Consider the following 16333-nt stretch of genomic DNA (forward strand, 5'->3'; position numbering starts at 1 on the left):
ACCGATTCGGGACTGGGGAGGAAGTACTGCTTACGAAAAAGATGCTGAAACAATGCAGTAATCGGAGTTACCAGTTAAAAAAAGGTCAAGAGTATTATTTTGGTGCCCTTGGGCACATGCGATATGTGTCGGTTTGTTCACTAGTTGCGCCAAACCATTGTGCGCAGCGAAAAGCTCAACGTATGTTATCATAGACAAAATTCATCATCCAAGCCACTATTTGGACCAACTGTCACTGAATACTGATGACCGCTGGTACCTAGACTTCTTACCGATGGTTCCAGACTAGATAACTATGTGGGTTTTGGGGTATAATTTAAGAAATTGGTATACTCAGTCCATGCCTCATCTCGAAGTTCTTTGCGATTATAGATACAGTGGTGTGGTTAGGTATGAAGTCTAAATGAAGGAAGCCGTATACATCTTCTGAGACAGTTTGACTATTAACTTATTGATATGTTAGCAAAAACGAATGTTGCTGAAACTGTTTGCACGTTGAGGCAGAGAAAACCATAGAATATTTGCAGTGTACGTATGACGCACCAGAGTGCAAAAGGTGTTCCCCTACAGGTTCTTAGTTCTTTGAAGACTTGTCCGCATTAGAGTGATTTGATCATTTGCCAGTGAAATGTCTTTCGAAGAATGTAGCTGTCGCAAAGTCGCAAAGTCGCAAATTCCTATGGTATTACAGTTCCAACAATTCTAACTTATACAAACAAAGTCTTTATAAAGGACACTTGAATAACTCAAAAAACAGTGCTTAAAATGAATTTAAATTAGAAGAAAAAAAAGAAAATTTTATTCACAAAATGAAAATAAATTTACTTAAATTAAGATATTAACAAAAATCAAAGTAAACACACACACACAGCCACATTTAAATGTCTGTATGTGTGGGTGGGATTAAAATTTCGAACGTTGCTCACATACTTAAAATCGAAAAAGAAAACACAATTAACAATGGGTGGTTGGATCCTGGATCCTCCTAAACTAAAACTTAAAAAGTATATTGATACAATTACAGATCATACTTTGGCTAGGAAATTAAAAATGCTTAGAGCATTAGCTAAAATAAAAACCACTACAATAAGAGCATTTAAATGAAATAATAATAGGGAAGAAAGAAAATCAAGAAAATTATTTTAGGTTACCAACTAATATTACAACTTAAGTAAAACTTCAAAGCTTTAACTGAAGTTATGAGGAGAGAGATAAAGAGTCAGAGAATTCGGTAGGGTTGGTTGGTGGCGGTGTTGGTGGTTGGTTGGTGATTGATCGATTGATTGAAAGTACTAGTACTAAGTGTGTAGTATAGTATACAAAAATGTCATGTTAGTTTGTCAAGGTTCTAAATAGGGCTAACGGAATGGTGTGGGAAGCAATAATTTTAACAATTGAACGTTGGTTGTAAAAGAGATTTTCTTTAGTTTTGTTATATTCATTTGAACATGGTATGGCTGTTAACTCTTCGGCATCCAAGTACTGTCTTGCTCAGATGTCTGAGAGGACATCGAAGAAAGTCAATACTTGTATTATCTTCACTGGTGAATCCCTAGGTGTTAGTTTAGATTTTTTTATTTTCTAGGATTGAGATTCACATACCATGTTTAAATGAATATAAAATGCACAATCAGACACATTTTTGACCCCAGCAGTTAACTAGGTTCAGTTGGGGTTGGGGTTAGTTGGTGTTTGTTTTTTTTTTTTTGGAAAAAACTACTTTTCTTTTCGTTTGTTACGGTGATATACAAATATCGGGGGACAAAATTTAGTTCTGCTTTATATAGCGCAGTATAAGCCTAATTTTTTGGAATATTTGATAAAGGGTGTGGCGCCAAAATTGTGTCAGTCTGTGCATTTGGGAAATCTCCATCGTTCAAATGTACGAGTAAGGACCATCAGTTAAGGCGCTACACAGTAACAATCAAGAGTTATCATCCTTATTGGAACCGCCACCGCCGACCCCGGAGCCTTGTGTATTGGCATTGCGGCCGCCGGTAGGCGCTCGTACCGCTGGTGGCTTATACTCCAGGCCTGGATCGAACTGCATTAAAACGAATACCTAAAATTTAAGGAAAGAGGTAAAAGAAAAATTCCTTTTTTGGCAAAAGGTATGTCTCACCTGATCTGTTGGCAGTAGTGAAAAATCATCGGGTGGGTTTGTAATGACATATCGTTTGCTACTGGCATCACAGCTGGAGCTGGTATCTCGAAATCTGTATAGGCCTATGCATAACATGCCATAGGATTTCAAGGCTGCTACAAATAGATCACCATACTTGCCACATTCTCCAAATTGAGCTAAGGGACCATCGTAAAGTGATATTTGACCCACTCGGCATCTAAAAGTAATTTCAATAATCTAAGTAAATCCAAGAAACTATATTTTAACTAGTATACGTAGTAATTTTAATATACAGAACTCATCTCCAGGTCTAGTCTGACTTTACTTTTGCACACCTCTTGAAATATCGAATAAAACCTTGTACGATTTTCTTACGATAGAACAAAAATTCTTAAAAAATCCATATCGGATGAAATGTATATATGGGAGCCATATTAAAATCAGGACCGATTTAATTCAAATTTTGCGCATGTATTGGGACGGGATCAAATAAAACAACTCATGCTAAATTTTGTAAAGATCGGACCAAAATTGTGGATTATACAGTCTTAAATGGCTGTATCGGATATATGGGAGCTATATCTAAATCTGATACGATTTTCATGAAATTTCGCATATATATTAGGACGCCATATAAAACACGTTTTGCTTCGTTTTATAGAGATACTACCAAAATTGCGGCTATTACAGCCTTAAAATTCCGTATCGGATGAAAGATATATGTGGGAGCTATATCTAAATCTGAACCGATTTTCATTAAATTTCGCACACATATTAGGACGCCACAAAAAACACGTTGTGCTTCGTTTTGTAGAGATAGGACCAAAATTGTGGCTATTACAGCCTTAAAATTCCATATCGAATGGAAGATATATATGGGGGTTATATCTAAATCTGGACCGATTTTTTCAAAATCAAAACACTTCGTGCCAAATTTGGTAAAGATTGGACCAAAGTTGAGGCTTCTACAGCCTTAAAAGTCCATATCGGATCAAAGATATATATGGGAGCTATATTTATATCTGAACCGATTTTTATAATACATGGACAGACAGACGGACATAGCTAAATCGAATCAGGAGGTGATTCTAAGCCGATCGGTATACTTGACAATGGGTCTAGTGGTCGTTAACCCCTTTTAATGTTGCAGACATTTGTATGCCATGTAAAGACTTCTACCCAAAGATGTGTCTCAATGTGGCGCGCCGTTCAAAATCGGCGGACGGAGGTCACTTATCATGAAGCTTAACATTGAATTATTGATAGATGAGAAGTTTGCGTCAGTTCATGGGGAAATTTGCATTTGTTAATGCTTTGCTATGGATGCAGTGCATTGCGTTGGAGACAGTAATTTTAGGAATTGGAGGTGAAAGGAGGGATTAGTGTCGATTGATAGTTGTCTTAAATTTCAAGGTGTCACAAAGAGTGGAACAACATTAGCGGGAAGTCGATCCCATATACGAATGATTCGGGCGAAGGAAAAATTCGCTCTGTAAGGTATAAGACATAAGGAGGCCACCGTAGCGCAGAGGTTAGCATGTCCTCCTATGACGCTGAACACCCGGGTTCGAATCCTGGCGAAACTATCAAAAAAATTTTCGGCGGTGGTTTTCTCCTCCTAATGCTGGCGACATTTGTGAGGTAATATGCCATGTAAAACTTCTCTCCAAAGAGGTGTCGCAATGCGGCACGCCGTTCGGACTCGGCTATAAAAAGGAGGCCCCTTTTCATTGAGCTTAAACTTGAGTCGGAATGCACTCATTGATATGTGAGTAGTTTGCCCCTGTTCCTTAGTGGAATGTTCATGGGCAAAATTTGCAAATTTGTAATTTGCAATGCAAAATTATAGTCTGACTAGATTTCAACAAAGGTTATATAGTGGTAATTTTGCATACCAGTTGAAAAGAAACGTTTTGTAGTGTAAAATAATCAAATGGCCATGGTTCTTCTTCTTTTCGTTTAAAAGGAGAAACAACAAACTTACCTGTCTCGATTGCTTAAGCTTTCTGGTGTACTGTAACCTCCTCTTAGACCAGCACCTTCGGCCAATATCAATTCTAGTTCCGGTGTGGCACCTCCCGTAATTAACGATCTTATCAATGTCAAGGCATTTTGATTAAAGTATGTCTGGGGTTAGGGAATTAAATTACAAAATTATTTCAAATAATGGAGAATAAGAATTGAGCATATTTTTCTGAGACAACATTACCGTAGACATTAACGAATCTAAGACACTGACGGCAAACGCTGTGCCGCAAGCAAATGGCTGTGTGAGATATAGTTCGGTGTCGGGATCATCATCGTCGTCTTGATCGAGAAACTGCACATTACTATCGTTGACAAGTTCTTTAAGCAACAACCAAAACATTTAAAGAGTTAAACTCATACACAATGGCAATCGGATATTAAGAGAAAGCGCAAAGTCCCTCTTTTTGGGATATGGCAACACTCCCACCTTACCTAGGTAAAGTAGTGGTGGTGCCAATGGTAGTAATAGCAGCGCTTGAGCAGCAATTAGTTAAAGTCAGGGGCCATGGCATTACGAAGAATCAAATGAAGGGGTTTAAATCGGGTAAAGACAAGCTTGAAGTGTTTTCAAATCTTTTGAGTGGCTTAAGTTGTACATAATCTCGGTGTATGCAGAACTTAAGACACACGCAAGTTGGCAACACTGATCCATCGCATTGGATGATTAGAAAGCTTACTAAATCATTCATGGGAAATGATTGAATAGGCTTGAAGTGAGGGGGTTTTGAAAAAAGTAGTTAATAACTTGTATTAAAAGCTTTTCCCAGCACCAGCCGTCTTTACCGTCATTAATCTGTTATCGTATTGCCCAAGGCTCCTTTTCTTTTTCATCGCATTCAATGCAAAAGCTTTGGTCGCTGGCCGGCAAACATAGCCAAGTTAGTGCAATGCAGTTTACCTGTTATCATGGGCACATTGGCCCCATAGACGGAACCGCGACGCTGCAGCACTATGGGGCTGCCCGCCGCCGCTGTCAGATTATCGAATTCCGGACCACGTTGACTCAACACTCCAATGGTATCGTCGAAAGTCATGGCTTTAATATTTAATGACGCCAAAATAGCCTCTTTGTCGGCCAATGTAGGATCATCATTGCTAGGAACTTTAGCCGATAGAATGCAACACATGTCGCACAAGTTAACATTGACGGCCCTTAAATCGGCTCTACTTAACGGAGAACCATTTAGCACCGAGATTTTCGGCAGATTTTGTAACATCTTCCATTCCCGCCTTATGTAATCAACTGATCCCACAATGACCACATGTTTCAATTCATGATAATGAAAATTTGAAGCACGCAGAGGCATGACTAAATTACGTAAACCAATCAGAGGTGAGTCCGGATCGGCGAAAAGGCAGACAACCACATGACCATTTAGCACAGTCATGGCCGCTTGATTACGATCCTACATTCAAAAGGTAAAGAAAAAAGGACAAATATAAAGAAGGAAACCCACGTTAACTGCAAAATACATTACCAGTATACAGTCTTCTAGACTCTTGGCGGGACTCCAATGGAACATACCCGTCGAATCATATTTCATCTCCGTTTTCTCAAAATCAAAGTCTTTTGATTGATCATCCGCAATGCCGGCCGGTAAAGAGACGCTGCCGCCGTTAGCATTTTGCGATCCTGTTCCAGTACTACGGCTTGTGGGCCTACGATTATCGATAGAAAGCAAAATAGAGGATTTCAAAAAACCAGTCCATCTTCAAATTCCAAACATGTACGAGTATGTCGTATGTACACGAATAAAATGTCTATGTAGATACAAAAAATTATACACATGAGATTTCTTTTCCAAAAGATGATCATCTAAACATCAAAATGCAAAACATATCCACATTGAAAAGATACAATTGTGAGCTCTTGAATAGATACAAATATGAGTTCTTATTCATCATTTCATGAACTTTTAGCTTAAAAATTAAAATTAAAAAAAATCCACGGATCAAACTTAAAATCTGTTTTCACAAAATTTAGTAAAAAATCTACTTAAGATGTAGAAAAAAGTAGAAAATCTTATAGAGAAGTAGTTTTTGTAGACAGACAGAGTTTTAGTAGGGTTAGTATACAGCTCTAAAGTTGAAGTATTCAGATGAATGGTTAGAGAAAAAATGCAACAAACAGATGACAATGATGCTGGCAATGTTAAAGATGACCATGATCTGTATTTTAGAGTTTAAATGTTTCTCTTTCATACTCACAAATATAATTTCAGAGAAGTGACTAATTCCAAAACAAAATAAAAAGCTTAAGTTTAAACAAAACGTTACAGTTAAAAACTGAAATATTAAGGCCAGAGTTTATAAAAAAAAATTGAGTTGCCAACTAAAAGTTCTTTATTCGTACAAAACCATACAGAGATGGACCCCGTTTTTTGCGATTGGCTTAAATTGGGGTAGTAAGAGCCACAATTTGCTTTAGATTTGTCAACAAGTATGTGATAAGAACTTCTAAGGCTGTTGTAACCTGCTTTTTATTTCGACAGATTCACCAATAACCCCATCAATGCACTAATATAAGCGAAATTTTGTTTGGTAGCCTAAAAACAAGAAATAAGTTTGAAAAATTTGAGGTTGAACATCCGGGGAGAACTCCACTTCAAAAAACGGACATGTGGCTTGATTGGCAAATATGGATGGATTAGAAGTAAAATTAAAGTTATTTGGATGTAACATTCGAAACTCTTATAAAAATTTGATGCCGAGTTTCTGGAGGACTCCCGAGCTAAAAAGAAACCAAAAAGTTATACATGGCCGCATTGCAACCGCAAAGGCGTGTGAAAGAATATTTTGAAATTATTTCAATATTCGACTGAATTAATCACAAAGAATAACGTATTAACATAATGAGATGTATGAAAAGTGAAACGTTTGATGATATCGGCAACATAGGTTGATGTTCAATGATTTCCATACTAAGTATTTTTATAATGATTCTGAATATTTGTTAGTTGAATAGGGGATCGCGGAAAATGTGTCAAATACTGAAACTATGTTGAGTGTTAGTGACATACAGATAGACAGAGCACGAATATTGTAGAGAAAAAGGGTTAGTAGATTAGTTTCTTTCAAATCGAAAATAGTGCAAAAACCAAAATAACACCAAAACTAGTTCTATAGAGATGTGTTAGTAGTTGAAAAAAGGTTGGTGTTACGAGTGTAGAGAGTATACATGAAGTACATACATATGTATGGTACATAGTGTGCGTGTTTTTTGACTTTACAACAAATAATTGGTGTGAATATACAATAAATGCACAAACATAGACATACACACACACACAGACAAAGACATATAAACAGAGTTGTATTTTTGTGTTCGTGTTATTGAAAAGACAAGACAAGGCACAATCAATCAAAACGGAAATAGAGAGAGAGATAGACCAGGACTATTTGAAAACGAGAGATACAAAAAACTAAAAATATCTTGAAAAAATTATAGAAGTTTCCACATTCACAAAAGTCAAACAAATATTTAAAATGAAAGTTTAACAGGAAAAGAAAAACGTCACGCAATGACAATTTCAAATTGAAATTATTCAATATTTCTGAGATATGAGATATTTATGGAGACACAAGTGTTTGTTATTATTGTACGCATTTACGAAAATTTGTGTACGTTACGACTATTACGATACGATACTATACGATACGAGTAGTAAAAGTTCAATCAAAGTTCTGTTTTGAAATAAGTAACGAGAGTAATTGGTAGTATTATGAATAGCAACTCTGTTTTTTATGTTCAAATTTGTTTTTGTTAAAAAATAGTTTAGAACGAGTTCACAAAAATCAACAAAAATAGTAGTAGTAGTACGATAGTAATGCATGATAATTAGAGTAGTTTTTGTAGATTTTTATTTAGGAAATATTAGTTAGTAATGGACGCATACATGAGCTTTTTAACTTCGTAAGCAAGTTGATAGCCCGCATAAGGATTAGCTTCATTTTCGGGAGGCCTGTAACAAAACCGTTAAAAAAAATCAAGAAAGAAAAGAAAGAACTTCTTTAAGCGTTTGCTTGCAAATGTAACAGATTTCAGTATTTTTTTGATTTTTCATTGATTTTTTAAAAAATTTTCCTTAAATTTTGTTTCTAGCTATATTTGCGACCCTAATTGTAAATTAACAATAAATTAAAAAAAAATAGTTGCAAAAATAAAAACGAAAAATTCAATTAAAACTGGAGTAAACCCATTATTTCTTTTCTTAAAAACATGAATTTCGATACAATTGCTTAAGAGTCTTATTAAGGAAACCCCCTTGGAACATATAAAGCAGAATTTCACTTTTTTGCCACATAGTTGCAATAAGTACAAGGGGAAACCAAAACAAGTAATAGCGTACCATAACCTACTCTAACTTTTCGTAGATTAATAACACCCTATGTTCTAGCGGGTTTTAGGGTCCTCTTTTATTTACTCACTCGTATAATAAAGACTTTGAATATATTTTGAATTCCCACCTGAGTTTTTTTTTTGCCACTAACATGGAATCACAAAGGATTGCAACTCTTGCCTTACCTTACCTATTTTAATTCTTTTTTATACCCTCCACCGGTCCGAATCGGACTATAACTTGATATAGCTCCAATAGCAAAACAGTTGTTATTCAATATTCTTTGTTTGTCTAAAAAGAGATACCGCGCATAGAACTCGACAAATGCGATCCATGGTGGTGGGTATATAAGATTCGGTCCGGCCGAACTTAGCACGCTCTTACTTGTTTGTATTAAACATTGACCTAGTTGTTCTTGGGTTCGATTGAATCTTCAATACTTCTGGCAATTGAAGTAACTTAGGAGCTTTGCAATCAGAGAGGCTGTGTATATCTTGACTAGCTGGGAATAATTTTGTCCTCAGTGTACAGTAGTTCAAAACAAAAATATCTCACAGAACTTTAAAACAAAGATGTCATGGATTCCAGAGCATAGTAAAAACATTTCCACTTTAGGATGTCGTTTTTAAAGAGAATTGAATTGAATTATGTGCAAACGTTCTCAACGGACTTAATTACACAAATGTTTAACTAATTAATTGGATAGAGCTTGAGACGAATAGGCGGTTTCAAATGTTCATTTGGATTTACTCAGCTTTAAAATTCGAATTCAAAATTAAAATAAGAAGTCACCATAAATATAAGTTAAAAAAAATATATGTATATAATTTCTTTTGATAAAAAAAAATTGTGGAGTAGTCAACAAAAGAATTCTTGGAAAAGTAATGCAAAGTAACATTCGTTGGTCTATTTGGGCTTGGTTTGTTTTTGAGATCCGGTTACAGTTTGGTTAGAGATTAATGCCATTATTTATAAGAAGTAGGATGAGACGAGAACATGATGAAAGGAGTTTCACCAATAATGTTTGTAATTTTTTTTTTAATTCTTTTTGATTTGCACAGAGGACTGACTAACAAATCACAATGTTGGTTTGAGTAGTAAACGATAAGAAGTAGAAATAACATATAAGCGTTTTCTTTGTTTTTTTTTTTTCTTTGTACAACTTGCTGGTGCTTTAATTATTTTGCTTTTTTGTACATGTTTTTTTTTCAATTTTTAACCTTTTCGACAGAGTGTTTCTCTAGACATTGTTAGAACAGGAAATAACAGACAGCTAGTTTTTCGTTTTGTTGAGAATCCTGCAATGTAGTCGCCTACTTACCGATTATATTGTGATGGTGACATAACTTGGCCACCCTCCAGTTGTCTATTTACAGTTGGTTTTACTTTGTTCACCTGCTTCACCGCCGCCGATGAATGCAGAGCCGTTGTACCGTTGCCGGGACCCATACTCGTTGAACCATTCGGTCGTCGATTGTGACGATTTAAAACTGCAGAAGAAAAAGTCGGAAAAGAGAAAAGATAAAAAATCATATACGAAATATGAATCATAAAAGGAGAGCAGTTTGATCATAATTTTAAGGAAAGAATAAAATTTTAATTTAGGTACAAGAATTCGTCTATTAATAAGGATCTATGTATTGAAACATTGTACCTTCTTTGGTTAAGATCAATTGAGACTCAGTTCATCATTTTTATATAGAAAACTAAACGATAATCATAGATGGATATAAAGAATAAAGTTTTTTTTTTTTGTTTAAAAGGCACATTGGTTTTCGGCTTATATTTGGGCCATCAATTTAATATGATGGTAAAGTAATAAGTAGTTCTATTGTTAACATATTTTGTTTGCCTCTTATTTTTCATTATTTGGTAATCGTAGTTTTTTTTCTTATATATGATTGCCCATAGTTTTTTGACATAACTTCCATGGTAATGTTCGTTTTAACAAATATAGACTTTCGTATGTATAGTTCGTTTCTTTACTCTTTAGTTTTTGCTCACCATACAATTGCTACAACTTCTCTTCTATATTAACTTAAAGCATTTCTTGGTATTTCGTTTATTACAGATCACAACAAAGCATAGGTTCCACTCATTACTAGCATTTTAAGTATTATCTTTACTTGCACTGATTATGGGTAATACCTAGTTAGTTTCTACCCAAAATGGTATCATTTTGGGTGAAATACTGTCTCGAATAAGTCGCACTTTGGTCTTGGCTAGGAATTGTAAATTGATTTTCAATATTAGAGTAGTTTCCCCCTATACCATGATGGCAAGTTACATAAAGAAAAAAATTTCAGTACCAAACAAGTTCTACAGTAGTGAATAAAATTGGGACGCTTTTACCAAGCAACATAAGATAATCCAGCCTTTCTTTCAAATCTCTTAGTAATAAAGTTCCAGAAACTTTGACATTCATCCCTCTTCTATATCTAAGTTAAGCTGTAAAGAATTAAATCAATTTCCATTGTTCCTCCTGAGAAGTAATGTCTGAGCAAACGAATACTTCAGAAATCTAATCTTGGTGGTTATGTCTCCTTCTGGTACACATTTTTCGAATAAGGCAATAGACATAGGAAGTTTCTTGGCATCTAGTTAGAATAAAGACAGTTACCACTCTATGATGACAACTTTTCAGGAAGATTGTGATTGAGTTATATCGGCCATCAGAAACCTATAATGGGCACTGCTTACCACAGTGGTACAGTAAAAAAAGAAGAATAAAGTATCAGCCACAAAAGAACTGAATAGTCGAGGTATTAAGTTTATCAAGTCAGTAATGGAAGATATAATTAAAATCCAGACTAAAGCAGTATGCCATTACAAAGTTTTTGAATTGGTGGTACCAACAATTAGAGATTTATAACAATAATGTCTTCGTCTTATTTGTATTTGTTGATATGTTCTTTTTTATACCCTCCACCATAGGATTGCAAATGCAAATTTTGCCCATGAACATTCCGATTCAAGTTTTAGCTCAATGATAAGGGGCATCCTTTTTATAGCCGAGTCCGAACGGCGTGCCACAGTGCGACACCTCTTTGGAGAGAAGTTTTACATGGTATAGTACCTCACAAATGTTGCCAGCATTAGTAGGGGAAAACCTCCGCTGAAAAATGTTTCCGATGATCTCGCCAGGATTCGAAACCACCCGTTCAGCGTTATAGGCGGACATGCTAACCTCTGCGCTACGGTGGCCTCCGACCCGCCATAGGATTAGGGTATACTAATTTCGTCATTGATTGTCATGTATTTTAAGTCGATCTAGCCATGTCTGTCCGTCCGTCTGTCTATAGAAAGCACTCCAACTTTCGAAAGAGTAAAACCAGCAGCTTGAATTTTTGCACAAATACTTTTTACTAGTGTAGGTCGGTTGGGATTGTAAATGGGCCAAATCGGTCCATGTTTTGATATAGCTGCCATATAAACTGATCTTGGGTCTTGACTTCTCGAGCCTCTAAAGGGAGCAATTTTCATCCAATTTGAATGAAATTTTGCATGAGGTGTTTTTTTTATTACTTAGTGTGGCGCAAATCGATACATAACATAGTATAGCTGCCATAAAAACCGATCTAGGATCTTGACTTCTTGAGCTTCTAGAAGGCGCAATTCTCATCCGATTTGGGAGAAATTTTGTACAACGGCTTCTCCCATGGCCTATCACAACCTTTCTCCCGATTTTGCTTCCTGAGCCCCTACAAGGAGCAATTCTTATCCAAATGAACTGAAATATTACACAATGACTTATTTCTACAATGTTCAGCATTCATTTATGGTCCGAATCGGACTGTAACTTGTTCATGTATTGCTTTGTTATCTATGCAGATAAGCGTTTCTGGTTGGGATAGCTAATCCCTGTAGTACATGCCAATGGTTGGCCAACTTATTTATTAGTTGACAAACTTGGATGATTTTATTACACGACACACACGCAAAGAAATAAAACCTTTAGGATATTTTTACGACATATATAATATTTTTACTGCAATGTTTTTCTTTTATTGTAACTGTGTAACGTTTTGCTTCAACTTATCAAACGTTAGCCATATACGTAGCATTATTGAACGTAACTAACTTTGTTTACTGTAAACGATTATTCGTTTACCTGGCCAATAATTGCTGTATTGTGTCTCTCCTACCAGAGAGAAAGGGTGAATATTTGAACGTATACCAGTGATAGAAATACAAGAAAACACAACAAGAATTTCTAAGGCACATGAATTGTTTGGTAATATTAAAGCTTTAAAGAAATATCTATTCCAAAGTAGGTATGTAAATGTGCGGAAACAACAACTCGCATAAGTATTTTTGTTTTATTGTTAGCATAAGAAATTACAGAACTATGGTGTTGTGTGGAAATGGAAGGTATTGAATATAATTGTGTAACATAACATCGAACATTGCATAAATCCAAATTACAAATTGAGATCCGCTTATAAGTTTAAATTTGAAACGATTTTAATGAAATTTAGCAGAGGAGTAATAAACATTTCGTACCAAATGTCATGCAAATCCGTTGAAAATTGTAGTAAAGGGTGAGATATATATATGGGAGCTATATTTAAAACTGAACCGGTTTTTACCAAAACGGGCTAAGGGCTAAGAAAGTGATATATGCAAATTTTCGTGATGATTGGAAAGCAAATACCATCTCCATTTTATGCAGAGTATTCTGTTCCGCTTTTCATACCCTCCACCATAGGATGGGGGTATACTAATTTCGTCATTCTGTTTGTAACTCCGAAATATTCGTCTCAGACCCCATAAAGTATATATATTCTTGATCGTCATGACATTTTAAGTCGATCTTGCCATGTCCGTCCGCCTGTCCATCCGTCTGTCTGTCGAAAGTGCGCTAACTTTCGAAAGAGTAAAGTTAGCCTCTTGAAATTTTGCACAAATTCTTCTTATAGGTGTAGTTTGGTTGGGATTGTAAATGGACCATATCGGTCCATGTTTTGATATAGGTGCCATATAGACCAATCTTGGATCTTGACTTCTTGAGCCACTACAGTGCGCAATTTTTATCCGATTTTGCTGAAATTTGCATGAGGTGTTTTTTATGATTTTCAACTACTGTGCTAAGTATGGTTGAAATCGTTCCATAACCTGATATAGCTGGCATATAATCCAATCTTGGGTCTTGACTTCTTGAGCCTTTAGCAATTCCTATCCGATTTGGCTGAAATTTTGCATAACGTGTTTCGTCATGACTTCCCATACCCTGTTATAGCTGCCATATAAACCGATCTGGGATCTTGACTTCTTGAGCCTCTATAGGATGCAATTATTATCTTATATGGGTGAAATTTTGTACAACGGCTTCTCTCATGACCTTCAACATACGTGTCAAATATGGTCTGAATCGGCCTATAACCTAATACAACTCCCCTATAAAACGATCTCCCCTATAAAACGATCTCCCTATTTTACAGTTTGAGACCCTAAAGGGCAAAATCCTTATTCGATTTTGCTGAAATGTTACACAATGACTTCTACTGTGGTCTCTTTCATTTAATTATGATCCGAATCGGACCATAACTTGATATACCTCCAATAACATAGCAATTCTTTTCGTTTATCCTTTTTTTCCTTTGTTTGCCTAAAAAGAGACACCGGGAAAAGAACTCGACAAATGCGATCCAAGGTGGAGGGTATATAAGATTTGGCCCGGACGAACTTAGCACGCTTTTACTTGTTTAAACTATATGGGAGCTATATATAAATCTGATCCTGATGAAAATTTCGCATATATGTTGGGAAGTTAAAAAACGCACTTCGTGCCATATTTGGTATATATCAGACTAAAGTTGTGGCTCCTACAGCTTTAAAAGGGCATATCGGATGAAAGATATATATGGGAGGTATATCTAAATCTGGACTGATTTTTTCAAAATCAATAGCTTTCGTCCTTGGACTAAAAAAGAGACTTATGCAAAATTTTGTGAAAATCGGACATCAAATGCGATCGCGACCTGTACCTTGATTACAAGAACACATGGGCAGACGGACATAGCTAAATCGAATCAGGAAGTGTTTTTAAGCCGATCCGTATACTTATCAATGTGTAGCTCTTTTCCTTCTTAGCGTTGCCAACAAATGCACAAATCTATAATACCCTGTACCACAGTGGTGGAAACTATACATTCAGTGGTGATTACAAACATCCACATAAGTCTGCTGTTCTGATATTGCAGAACTATTGCTGTAATAGCGGCATAATTAACTCCTAACAGTCAGCCGATAGCGTTGGCTATTTTCAGCAGACTTTTTTCTATGAGTGTATTTCGGAGAAGAGTATGAATATGATATTTAAATTTGGGTACTAGAACCTAGGGAGCTATCTCGTCAAAAATCAAAGTGAATCGATGGGGACAATATGGGACTCAAATGAAAGGTTTTCGGGAGTAGAATGCGAATATGGTGTCAAAAATTGGATCTAATTTTTGACACCATATTTCATACCTAGGGCTTCGCCCCAAGAGTACCGCCCAAAATAACAAGAGGACATAAGAAGAGGATAATATAGGACTCCAATGAAAGGTATTTGGGATTAGAGTATGAATTTGATATTAAAAATTGGATACAAATATAGGGAGCCGTCCTAAGCCTAAAACCACACCAAAAGTACCGGCCAAAACCAAACTCCAATGAGAGGTATTGGAGAGTAGAATATGAATATTATTTTTGAATATTAAAAATTTGGTGTAATTACCAAGGGGGCCACCAAGGTCCCTGGTGGGCATATTATACGATCATGATAATATGGGAAAATATGAGGCCACCGTAGCGCAGAGGTTATGCGCCTATGACGCTGGACGCCTGGGTTCGAATCTTGCCGAGACCATCAGAAAATTTTTTCAAAGATGTAGTGCCATGTAGTGACATTTGTCTCAAATCTTTGGATGCCGAAGTGGGTGGGAAAAACATGAGCCGGAAGTCGATTCCACATACGAACGGTTCGGGCGAAATAAGAATTCTCTCTATAATGCATTGTGGGTCCGCTGGCCAATCAATTACAAACGGGTGTGAGTTCCTGGAATGTCTAGTATCCCTGACATATAAACTTACATCCGGAAAAAGAAGACGAATATCAGACGAACACACACCATGAAAGTACCGATAGAACAGCACCAAACAACCCACATTGCGACCATCATGAAGGGAGGCAATAGAGTTGGATACCCCACTGTCCCCAATCAACGCCATCGCTCTCCTGTCTACACGGTCCAGTAGCTCCAGGGATGATTTTGAAGCTCCAGCCCATACATGTGAGTTGTACTCCATTTTTGGCCTAATGAAAGTGGTGTAGATGTTAAGAAGATCAGACGGAATGAAGTAATTCTTACACCGTTTAAAGAAGCCTAAACACTTGAATGCTTCTTTCGAAACTTCAAATACATGTTTTGCCAACGGACATTACTTTGTATTTTCATGTCCCGAATTTTGTCCGTCGAAATTACAAACGGTGGTGTGGCAAAGTGGCATTTTCGCTTCGAATTTTATCAATGTAGTACAGCAGTTTTGATTTACCTGCCAATATTCGCTTAGAAGATCTAGAAACGCATATCAAGATGAGTTGTTCATCAAAAACGTAACAACTACGAAAAAACTAAAAAAAAATGTGTTACTTGTCATATTCGTAATATAAGTACCAATCGTCATAGAAGCCAAGTGAGAATTCTGTTTGGTATTGTGGAAGTTGTCCACTCAAAATGCGAATAACATAGTTCAATACAGCTTCTAAACTTGAAAATAAAATTGATTATTTAACATCTTTTCTGAACGATTAGAACCCAATGGGGTGCGTAATAATCGTCGCGAAGAGTTGCTA

General features: G+C 36.2%; 1 protein-coding gene across 39 annotated transcripts in view; it reads right to left on the bottom strand.

The window, feature by feature from the left end:
• Window positions 1-768: 768 nt before the first annotated feature.
• The window catches only part of LOC106083984 (calcium-activated potassium channel slowpoke), a 223715-nt gene continuing 208150 nt past the window's right edge, over window positions 769-16333 (bottom strand). For 24 of the 39 annotated variants that reach the window (XM_013247445.2, XM_013247410.2, XM_013247401.2 and 21 more), the window contains 8 exons: window positions 9815-9983; window positions 8050-8115; window positions 5632-5812; window positions 5052-5559; window positions 4335-4471; window positions 4110-4252; window positions 2123-2342; window positions 769-2062 (listed from right to left, as the gene is read on the bottom strand). In XM_013247445.2, the coding sequence (XP_013102899.1) occupies window positions 1925-2062; window positions 2123-2342; window positions 4110-4252; window positions 4335-4471; window positions 5052-5559; window positions 5632-5812; window positions 8050-8115; window positions 9815-9983 (1562 nt within the window). In that variant the 3' untranslated portion in view covers window positions 769-1924. The remainder of the gene's footprint in view (window positions 2063-2122; window positions 2343-4109; window positions 4253-4334; window positions 4472-5051; window positions 5560-5631; window positions 5813-8049; window positions 8116-9814; window positions 9984-16333) is intronic. The other 15 variants (XM_059362226.1, XM_013247505.2, XM_013247598.2 and 12 more) reach the window with 1 other exon arrangement.

The sequence above is a fragment of the Stomoxys calcitrans genome, chromosome 2, assembly GCF_963082655.1.
Source record: "Stomoxys calcitrans chromosome 2, idStoCalc2.1, whole genome shotgun sequence".
Lineage (NCBI taxonomy): Eukaryota > Metazoa > Arthropoda > Insecta > Diptera > Muscidae > Stomoxys > Stomoxys calcitrans.